The 11546-nt window shown below is 43.3% G+C and overlaps 2 protein-coding genes across 2 annotated transcripts in view; both read left to right on the top strand.

The window, feature by feature from the left end:
* Window positions 1-4192, top strand: part of T265_12917 (hypothetical protein) — a gene marked incomplete at both ends in the record, with an annotated part of 15210 nt that extends 11018 nt beyond the window's left edge. The window contains 3 exons of the mRNA XM_009166285.1: window positions 227-491; window positions 1943-2111; window positions 4071-4192. Of these exons, the coding sequence (XP_009164549.1) occupies window positions 227-491; window positions 1943-2111; window positions 4071-4192 (556 nt within the window). The remainder of the gene's footprint in view (window positions 1-226; window positions 492-1942; window positions 2112-4070) is intronic.
* Window positions 4193-4225: 33 nt separating this feature from the next.
* Window positions 4226-11470, top strand: T265_02068 (hypothetical protein; the record flags this gene model as incomplete). The annotated part of the gene is made up of 7 exons (XM_009166227.1): window positions 4226-4256; window positions 4772-4929; window positions 6799-6882; window positions 9512-9713; window positions 10880-11086; window positions 11107-11159; window positions 11315-11470. The coding sequence occupies 7 exons, from the start codon at window positions 4226-4228 to the stop codon at window positions 11468-11470; spliced, it is 891 nt and encodes a 296-aa protein (XP_009164491.1).
* Window positions 11471-11546: the final 76 nt, after the last annotated feature.

Below are 11546 nucleotides of genomic sequence, written 5' to 3'. Positions count from 1 at the left end.
CGGTCACACGGTGTTTCTCTGAAAAGACCTGTACCCCACCAGTGGGTGCTTTAAGGAGGTTCTAAAGTGTAGCCGAAGACATAAGAGCATAGGCGCGCTCGCTTAAGACAACTCACTTATGTTCTCGAAAGAAGAGAACTAATGGCATACTCTCCGTGATGTACGCTGTCGATTTCCAGTGTTTCTTTTTTGCCTGACTTTTTGGTTATCCATTCTCAACCGACAGGATAACACTGTTCAACCTGAATCCAACGGATAGCCATTCGAATGTGGCACCTGTTTCGACCAAAAATCAACCAATCCAAATCACTGTCCCGGCAAAATCTGACTCAGAAAATTACTATCATTACATGGTCAGAGGTTTGACGCCTGATGCATTTTATCAAGTCTCTGTGCAAGCCGTGACCACAGGCAACGTTACTGGTCATCCAGCTGTCATCAGTTCTTCACCGCGAGTCAATTCAATGCCACCATCGGAACCTCCTACTCATGTAAGTTGGGCACCTGGGAGTGCTGATCAGTTGGCAATCGTCCAAGAGGGTAAAGTCCGTGTTTGACAACACTGTTCATTGAATTATCACAAATTCTCTAGCTTTTAGCCCGCTATTTCTCGGTTTTGGATGACTGTACCCAAATATATGGCACAGATATTGCTAACATATTTATTCACAAAATGCAAGGAACTTCAAGTACATTCGGTAGCCTGCGACAATTTCTAATTGAGATTTCGTCCTGTAAGTGAAGTCAATCTACGCTAAAAAGCCGAGGCTTGTACAGGTGCTTCATCCCTATCAATAGCCTTCTGCAGTGAGCACCTCAAAACTCTAGTAGGGAGTTCCGAATCTGCAAGCTCACAGCTGATGGTCTCAAAACTTAACCGCTCAACTGCGAGAGGGTGATTTTCATTGTTACTAAAATATAGTATCTTGATAAGAAATGATAGAACTGTAGCCCCCACTACGATAGCTGATGAATAATTTCGGAACACGGTACCCAGTTTATTTTTTAGACTATCCGAGAGCCTTGTTCAGACACGGTGTGGTTATCATATTTATACTGATCTTATACTATATGCGTACTTAATAAGTAGGCACTTAGCTAAGTTCATCCACCTGTGCGAAGTATTTTCTTACACAAGTGAGTTAGGCCTGCGTCAGGTGTCATGGGCTTTGGAACAACATTTATTCGGAACATAGATATCGATATTTGAGTCCAAATATTGGGTGAGTATACGCCAAATTCATTTGAGCGTTCCGTTGTTCTCCTGATGTAGTTTTTGCTTACCTACATGGTATATTTCATCGGACCGCTTGTTGTTCCTCACCTGACTCGACTTGTTCCTCGGTTTATACCAGACCAATAAAATCATCCTAATATTATGACGGGATCAGTGAAGCTCGAAAATCAATAACAAGTATTCCAATCTGTCCGCTGAAATGGACGCCAAGTTTGAGGCTACCATCCAATCACGTGAGCGCAATACTGACTCTTGTTAAGCCTTAGATCGACGGAATCACTGAACTTTAAGGTTGTTGATTGAGCACAAATTAGCCTTTGCAATTATTAGGTGTGGGCCAACTTTTCTACGACAAAATAACACTTTGACCATTGTACTGATTCCTACTTCCACCAGTAGCAGCGGCTGGAACGCTAGAGCTACTGATTCTTTTAAAGTTTGGCATATGACTTTCACTTCCTGGGTCCAAGATGGATCGATCCCATTAAAATTCTGATTGCAACCAATCATTGTGGAACGTAATTCTGAATGCTTTTTGAAAGTCGATCTGATCATCTAGTCCGAACGAGAGATGTCTCCCGAGACAGATTACTGCACTGTAGTCAATGGCTTGTGAACAGTTAAATTTAGCCTAGTCAATAATTCCGTCCCCTACCCTAAAAATTCCCCAAACAACTTTATTTCGTTTACATATTTTCCTAAAAGGTCAAAGTAGTATCCATCGGTGCTCGCACTGCTACAGTACTTTGGAAACCTCCACCCTTGAGAGCTCAGAATGGAGAAATCATACTGTATCGAATCAATATGTCCTGTGATGACTGGCTTCGGCCCCGCCAAATCAACGTTTTTGGAGAACAACGTCAGCTAATTCGAGGTAAGCATTTGCTAATTCGTGCGCCAGTAAAGCATAGAATTTAGTTTAGTGTATCGTGTCCTGCTACACTGTGGTTTACTATACTATGCTACGCTGTACTATTCTGTACCGCTGTCACATTTGCATTACCATAGGAATACTCCAAGGAGCCACCCACTGTCAACCACTGTCACTAGTGAGATTCCGCTAAGCATATAATTTATGAGGGTGTCCTAATAATGACAGCAGTTCAGGTGGATACTGGATAGAAAACAAAATAGACTTATTTCTTGATTTAAGATTGGGGAAATTTCTAAGCTTGAAAAATACTTTGGCGCTCACCTTGGAGTGATCTTTATTTCATTCACCCTCACATATATGCTGCTAAATCTGACGAGCCTCGCCTTCGTCAGCTAGTGTTAAGCATCCATCATCCTCGAATTAATGCACTTCAGTTCATCCAGTATTAGTTGCTTCTCGCGATCCGCAACCGAAAATCACACCGGCCTCTTGGGATTGTTTCGTTGAGGCTGAAAATACAACTAAAACCACTCTCCTTGCTTCCCATGGTCAGACAACAGAGACACAGGGAGATGAATTCTATCCTGTAACGCTCGGGTTATTTCTCAACAGGAGCTGCTTGTCTTTCCACCGTGCCTCATTTCTTTACTCAGGACAGTCCCCCATGTCAGGTTCCAGGCTGCAGAGGTTGTGTTTCTTTTTTATCTGTTAATCACATCACATGATGGAAAGTAACTCTTTTCGACAGATAAGTCTGTTAATGGGCTTTTGGTCTCAAGGAGTGACCCACAATGTGGTGGAGCGCTAGCCTGACCTGAGGGCACACTCCGTGCTTCGTACACATCTACCCGATTTCCGAACAAACTGCCTTCGCTCTCAAGTTTTGGTGATAATTTTCAGTTTCCCGTTTTCTGGTGATCGAAACTTTAGCAGCTAGAACCAACGTGCCTACGGCACACGGTTTATAGCTGATGAATTGATTTTTTATTGACGTATCGAGAAACACACTCCGTTATGTTGAATATTGCTGCAATTGGGTGGCACATTTAGCTGAAGTTAATTAAAAGCCAGAAATGTAGGCGAGATTCTGACGTTTGCTGGTGATACCAGATTAGTGTTTTTACGTGTATGTCCACTTTGTGTCCAACCTTGAGATAGGATTGATGATTCCCGGAAGAGTTTACCTGGTGAGCTGCCAGAAGTGTGGGACCGGTGGTTGGATCTTCAGGGGTTTTCAGCAGCATTACATGTAACGTCAGGCCAAAGAGCACATTTGTATGGGTTCTAGCCAGCACTTCAAGGGTTAGAACACCAGTATACAAATCACAAGTTTTGGTGGCAGACTGGCACCCCCGGCTGAGTCAACACTTGGCCAAATTGTGTTCAAATCTTCCCACACACATTCCTCTACAAACAACTTATGGAATAGACGCTTGAATAGGTATAAGTAATTGGTGGAATCAAGCCGTCGATTTGGACTGATTCTGGAGAGACCGTTCCAGATGATAACAACCTTCAGATGAGAGGGTTTCTTAATGATCTATCCAGAGTAGTTTAACTCAGTTTACATAACTTATAATGCCATCAATCTTATCATTATTATTTTCATTGTCTTTGTCTGAAAACGGGGACTTCGTGCAACCCAATCGAATTCAGGCACAAGCCCGGAGAGGTGCATCACTTTTGGAACCATGGAGATACCTACCCGTTCGCTTTTCGTTTATTTTATGTGTGTAGTTCTGAAACACAATGTGATAAACGCGAACTACGTTCATATCCAACTACACCCCCCAAGAAATTTTCTCATCTCATGGTTTTTGCGGGAGGTTTATTGTTCAGTCTCACATCACTCTCGTTTTGAACAGTCGTCCTCCTGTCCTGGCGCAATTATTCATGTGAATCCACACCAAAGGGGGGGAAGCACTGGACTCGAGTTTCGCTCTTGTTAGAGCTCATCAGCAGTGCATATCCAATGGCCGTGCCGGGGTTTGAACTCCGGACACCTGACATGCGAGGCGAACGTGTTACCACTATTCCACCAGCGCACGTTGGACGCATCTGAATTCTCACGTCTGAACGGGTGAACGTGTTCTCACTTGAGCGATGTGATTAGTATGCCCGACACATCATCGATACGACGACCCAGTAACTGTCCGTTTTGTCATCATTGTTACAAACGCATCACACTAAATCTTGCACAACCTACAATGTTAGCTTGTGAATAATAAACTTCTTTACACTGACCTACGACGAGACCAGCAGGAGACAACTATTCGGGAAAGTGAGTGAACTGCCCTCCACCAACTTTAGCGAAGCACTTTATTTTATCAATGAAATACTTGTATGCGTGGTGATCTTCCTTCATGATGTTATCAAAAGAATGAGGCCACTTCTATTCTGTATTGACCGTAAGCGGTATTTGCAGATGGATTTTGCTACAGTAGTTTGATGTAAAAACTCGCGGCTTGCAATAGCATTTGCTAATTGCATGTCATCTGCACATTAAAATAACCTCATTTTGGCGGGGATATTAGACAGCTATCAGTGGTAGTTCCACATGATATCTATTGGGCTGTACAACAAAACAGTTTTTGCTATCCATATCATCAACAAACAAATTCAGCTTGGCTCCATCCTCATCGCTATTTTCTCCCATTTAGGGCTCACTCCAGCGACAAAATATGAATTGACCGTATCAGCGGCAACCAGGGGAGGCAATGGTCCAGACTCGCCGCTGGTCACGTTCACAACAGAAGCGCGGGAGGCTGAAGTTGACAGGGGATCACAACAAACAGACGCGGGCTACATAATGTCAGGGGTGAGTTAATTCCGGTATAACATTGCCTTCAGCACCACAGTGCTATCATTGACTACTTTCAGGAAGGTCAGATTTCTGAAAATCATCCCAGAATACCTGAAACCCAATGAGACCTTGAAGCTCTACCAAAATCTCAATAGGGAAGCCTGTAAGCATCCATCAATGAAACACTCAATCCAGTAGAGGTCGTCGAGTGTTCAGGTACGCTACAGAAGCAAGACCGATTATAATAAGCGTTTAGGCATTTGGTAGATGCTCGTTCGGTGATGACCTCTGTTTACTAAACTCCGATCAGACAGCCCGGATTAATCTCAACGATACCCTTTAAATAGCGTGAGGTCCCTTGTAGCTTATGCGATCACTTATTTGCAATACAGCTGTTGTTGGCAAGTCTTTTCCTGGCACTAAAGCACTGGAGCGGATACACCAGTAGTTACAACGATGACCTATTGTCCTTTTTCCTTCAAGTGCGACAATTTTTAGGGGATTTTTGGGTGTATTCCCTTTAGGTGAGAGCAATCTAATGACATTTTTCCTTAGAAATCCATGTTTCCATTAATGGCATGTTGCATATGAACAATATGTATTCGGGTTCTCAAACTTGTGACTGACTTTGCAGCTAATTGTGGAACAGTGACCTTTCTAGGCAGTTAAGTCAAGGCAGTGGCATGAGTTACGGGTTCCACGCTAATCCTCTGGTTAAGCGACACAGCTAGTAATTGATTCGTAGAAACTGAAAGCTGGAAGTTGGCGTTGACAGTTGATCAGTTATTAGTTAAAAGCAGCTTGGTGGAATAAAGCCCTTCTGAGTGGCACAGCTTCATTTAAGTGGGATGGTGGAATGGTAAAGAACACTTATGAGCAATATCAACTGTCATTTAGGACGGGTTTGAAAACAGCAGTAGACAGCACTTGAAAGCTACGATTCAACAACGTTATTGGCTACATTTTTGAATCATGCCCGTCAGAATCAGCAATTACCGGTGTAAGCCACCCGCAAACCTACTCTCAGGAAATCATCCTCTGACGAAGCACTTATGTTCGCCGTTCAAAGCTTAGCAAATTTTCTGAGCGCTTGTAACCGGTTTATCACAATTGATATTTCCGTCTACTGATATAGAAAACCAGAAACATTGACTACCGACCTTGTCAACGGGTAGACTGTATAGTGACATTCCACTCAGCAGTTATAAAGCCACATGCTTTGGCCCTGACAGCAGATACATCAGTTGAATTCTCATGCTGAAAATCCTACAGGATGTCCAGAGTCTTTGTGTCATACTCTCCCCGTACAAGTACCTCTTTTTGAAAGCACGTTAACTGTTCCGAACCTTGAGGATTTGTTTCCTTGACTCTAGTCTACATGCCTTATTTCAGGCGTCTGTTTTCAGTAGCGCCCTCAAATGTGAAGACCGAAGGCTTACTGAAAATACACGATAGAGCGAGAAAAAAATACGCGCGTGCAGTTAGGCCTTTAAAAACCTCTATCATGCCTCGGACTTTGTGACAAATTCCATGTGTTAGGTTGTAAACGAACGCCATATATGCCATAAAAGTTAAACGCTACTCATGAGTTCGAATAAACACCAGAAAGTTTAGATTGTGTTTGTTTCAAAAGACGGATAAACGAAGGGTATAAAAATCCACAGGAAGAAAGTATGCCTAACTACTTTGTCATTTTTGTTAGGAACCATAGGCATGCTTATCAAAGAGGCAATCGAACGATTTCAAAACCAGCGGTTTTCTTATTCCAAGATGTTGCATCTGGAAGCTTTAGAGTAATTCTAATAATAAAAGTGCACCAGCTTTTTTTGCGCTTCCGCTAAGTTTTGCAAGGTAACAATATCTCTGCCTCTCTCACTTGATCAGGACAATGCAGGAAATCATCCGAATGTGGGGGAACGCAGCCCTCTATCCTCTGATCGAGGGAAACTGTCATCACATTTGCGTGCGGTAAGCGTTTGTTTTAAAACATTCTTGACAGGCCAGGTTCTATCTTCAGTTGCATTCGAAGTTCCACATCTTCGGTTTCCGGATGCTGTCAAGTTTCACATCCACTTTCATCAGTGTTTACGCAACAGGACAACTACCTGCAGAACAACTTATAGTTACGAGGCTCTAGGCCATCTTGTCTGTCTTGTCACTTAACTACAAGTGGTCGACACATCGTTGCCCGTTTGTTTGAGATTGTAACAATTCACTAGAGGCATTATCTAGTGAATCACTCCTAGTCTGTGACCTGCTGTCAGATCGATAAATCGACGGGTCTGTTTCTTTTGGCAAAACTTAACTTCACTACATGGTCCACCGAATCCTGTTTTCTCTATCCCACGAAAATTTCCCAACTCCAGAACATTCTTCCATGCCAGAAGACAATTTTCCCTAACTTGATCGAAGGGCTAGTGTTCCCACCTGATTTGTACGTCTGGAACTTTGGTCAGTACATAAGAAACCCGCCGGATTTCTGTGGTTTAGTTTAGACAAACATTCGTCAACTCAGTGAAAAGAATACATTAACCAGAAGTGGTGTCCGTTTCAAAGCAAAGATAGGTTGATTAGAAAACTCAAACACACCCGACCAGGAAGAAACCGACGACCATCATCGTCATTGACAGCAGTACATCTGTGGTAAGTGGTTTAGCTCGTTTTCATACAACCGAGAGGTAAAAGTGTCCTAAGAGGGCGAGGGGACAGAGGCAGGATCGGTGCAGTTATCATAAAAAGCCCTGTGTCCCTGGGGAAAATGGTTAAGTGCGAGTGTCCTGCCTCGTCGAGTACACTGAGGATCACGTATGGGTAGGAATGGGATCGGAAAACAACCCAGAAAAACTTAGTCATTGTGATCAACAAATAACAGCGTCTTGGCCACCGGGAATGTTGCATGACACGTCCGACGGATGTTCCAACCATGTTCAAAGAAAATCACTTGTAGCTAACCAGAGAGGCGCGAAGATCTCAAATTAGGGCCAAACTGGTAGTGGGCTGTCTAACGGTTTTCAACAAACTTATGAGTATACTGATTCAGGAAAATATACTCCCATATATCTTTATATATTTATGGATGCATTCGAGAATCTGTTCAACAAAAGTATGGTGGATGATTCTGCCGCCGGATCCTACTCAAGGCTCCATTCCACCGTAGGAAAATGACTGGTTCGATAGAGATTTGTTACGGGCAGTCCTCATTCTTGCTTCGCTTTTCGTTTGACTCCTAGGATTATACCCTGTAGGAAAACAAGAGAGTGAAATACGATAGATGGGACACTGATTATATCAGCACGGAGGTGATCGCATAGTGACATTTAAATACTGGTGGTATCCTACCTCTACAACCTCTTGTCAGTGTCATATTTCAAACCGACTCAAATGAAAATAATCTGTGAAGCACATACAGATGATGGGAAACTTCTCAAAAATCGGCTATTTTGTTCAGCAGTCACTCAGCAGTCACACACAAGTAACCACGTGTTCAACAGCTCCGAATGGTGACTGCCCCTATTAGAGGATCGCCGTAATCTGTAGACCAGTACGGCAGAGTAAACGACCAAGGAAGACAAACTAGACGCCGAAGCCACACGCGCATGAACGTAGAGAATTAAGTTAAAAACTGGTTATACTAAGATACTCGATTACTATTTTGTTTAGAGTGACACTTCGAAGCATTCAGTGATTTCCGTAAGGAGATCCGTAACCGTCAGGCGGCCAACCGCGTTACCCGGCACTATCAATCAACTGTTGGGCTGGATGTTGGATATCTACACACCGAGTGGTCCAAAAGTTTGTAACACGTATACTCATAACCTGACTATGGCAGAGTTTCCAGTTGGCCCAACCGAAAAACTCCGTCCAAGCGGAATCCCTCAGCTGCAGACGTCGCTTACAATGAGTAGAGTACAAAGAACGTTCAATATTTCCGAGGAGTAAAAAGATTCTTGCATGTCGGAACTGCAGTTCGTTGACTTTATCCTCAAGCATTCATTTCAATCCCTTGTGAAACTGGACATTTGTGTACTTTATTATGTACTCACAAACCTATTATACGTGATGGACATTCGGTAGGCTGAAAAGAGCCCAGATGCGTTGCAGTTTAGGATAGGCTACAAACAATGTTTAGTAGATTAGCCATTTGCGATTGGTTTGCGGTAAACTTGTGTCCAAATCATCACGTGACCAATCACGACCGCCTAGCTGGATAAGTTATAAAGTGTCGAGAGACTGCTGTGCCCATGGGTTTCGAGAGCTGAATATGTCACTGAACTCTAAGTGAGCATTTGCACTGAATTTCTATTTGTAAAATCCACTGATCAGTTTAGTGGCACCCAGATATTCGCAAACTAATGGACAGGAGCTTTGATGTTGTGTATCAGTTTTTGCAAACTCCGGATAACTGAGAAACATCAGCTTCAAAATAGAGAATGTCTGATTCAGCCGCTTTTTCCTCTCTGGGTTTAGATTACCTGCAAACTAGATGCAAAAACAGGGTTCCACAGTCAAACTTTTGTCTACATAGTCTGAGCTCAAATCCGGACTTTAAACCTTTCAGCTTGCACGTAAATCTCTTCTTACTGTTCTTCTCAAATAGGTGGAAAATCTTCGCTACATCGATGATGAAGAAAACCTACTTTTACTCTGGTCACCACCAGTCAACTCAAAATCTCTGAGTGGATCGGACAGTCTGGCAATGGAAATCGATCATTACCTGATAAAATGGGGTAAACTATATCCGGGACCCAACATCGCCAGGGTGGCTGCAGATCAATCGCGATTTTTGATTGATAACCTAGGTAAGTAATTTGAACTTTATGGTGGCGACCTTCACAGACAGGTTCCCTAATATACATCCACAACTCTCGGGACACTCCAAAACGCGCTGCCCCAGTTTTGTATTTTCATGATATTAACGTGTTAATTGGTTAAGAAAGCGGCGGAACCCCTCAAGAAGAAGCACACATGGGAAAAACCAACATCTAAATATCCGTTCTCCACAGCTGAATATCCAATGAGAACCAACCTACTTATCGTGAGCCCACTTGACATGGCAAATTGCGAATACATAAACAATGAATTCATTAAATTCTCAACCAATCAAGCATGGATCATTGGTTTCAAATGGCTGGAATCCAGACTCAGTGACAGATCAGGAACATTTAGGCGTTGTGCAGCGAAATCCTTTTCAAAACTTGATAACTTCCAGATCAGTGGGCCAGTTGAGCAAATTAGAGTCATTGCTTCCCCTGTACAGCTGTGTTAGTGGACGAGTGATTTGCCTCACTCCACCAAAGACTTAGTGTATGTTCTGGAATACAGGCAGAACTAAACAAGCCAGTCATTTCTGAGTACGAAATTGAGGCTGAGGATTTCAGTCGTGAACCCCTCTCTGTTCCGAAAAAGCGTGGTGTTCCTCGTATGAACATAGTCCTTATCTGGTCTACCATATTGTGGCCATCACCGTATATGATTGAGCCCTACATTTGCACAAATGTATTTTCTATTCTGAGGTTAAATAATCTTGAAGCTGCTTTTCAATATCATGTAATGACCAGTCGCTGACAATTGTTTGAAATGACTCTCATCCAAACAGACGATAAACATTTTTCCCCGGGTACTGTTTCCAGTAATCCTCTGCGTAAGCATTGACTAACCAGGTCGAGAATGATGGTTATTCCTCCTAGCAATGCGGTCACCGTTGCCTATCTGAAGAACCGCCTGTGCATTGACCGGGCTCGCCCAATTGAAGACATCCCAACGCGGTCTTCCGAAAGTCAGGTAAACTGCGTGAAGATAGGACAGTTGTGTCCCTTTAACAAAGATCAAGGTTAGGGAAACGCCAGAACAGAAACCTTGTAATCTACTTCTGTTCCATGAGCGCGCAAGTATACACAGAAATGTAGATTTCTATTCAGCTGGTGACTAGTCGGGCAAACAAGTTTCAAAGTGGCATCCGGTTCAGCTTTAACACCCTTTTGGTGTCACCCTTTTGCCAAGTCACCCAAAGGAAGCACGAGGGCTGGGATATTGTTAGGTTGCCTAAGTCTAGATAGGGGAATTCCAGATGCAGAAGTTGGGTTTGAATCACAGACCGTCTGGTCAGTAAATGCACTGAGCCATCGCGCCTCCCCCTTTTGTCACCCAAAGGAAGCACGAGGGCTGGGATATTGTTAGGTTGCCTAAGTCTAGATAGGGGAATTCCAGATGCAGAAGTTGGGTTTGAATCACAGACCGTCTGGTCAGTAAATGCACTGAGCCATCGCGCCTCCAAATGGTGCGGGGAGAAATGACATGCCCATAAGTGCTGGGTACGCTCCAGCGATGTCTTATTTGTTTAAGATCCACCTCCGTTGCACAACCGAAAACTCGTTTTTTTTAAGGCCTAGTTTTGCCATAGATGTGTCAGATTAGTAAACGTGACCCGAACCTTGCAGATTCGTGCATTGAACTGATCAGTAACGCTAAAATCAGAACTACTACAACTTCGAAGATACACAAGACCTTCCACAGCATCCACTATCTCTCCCTGGTGTGTAAGTGGCGTGTTCAGTGACTGCATGTCCACGAGCATGACCTTAAACTTTGTGGGTGTAAAGTGCATACCGAAGGACTTAGGTCAGTTCATCCAA

Source organism: Opisthorchis viverrini (assembly GCF_000715545.1).
Source record: "Opisthorchis viverrini unplaced genomic scaffold opera_v5_24, whole genome shotgun sequence".
NCBI classification, from domain to species: domain Eukaryota; kingdom Metazoa; phylum Platyhelminthes; class Trematoda; order Opisthorchiida; family Opisthorchiidae; genus Opisthorchis; species Opisthorchis viverrini.
Note: the sequence above shows the minus strand (reverse complement) of the source record. Positions and strands in the feature narration are given on the sequence as shown.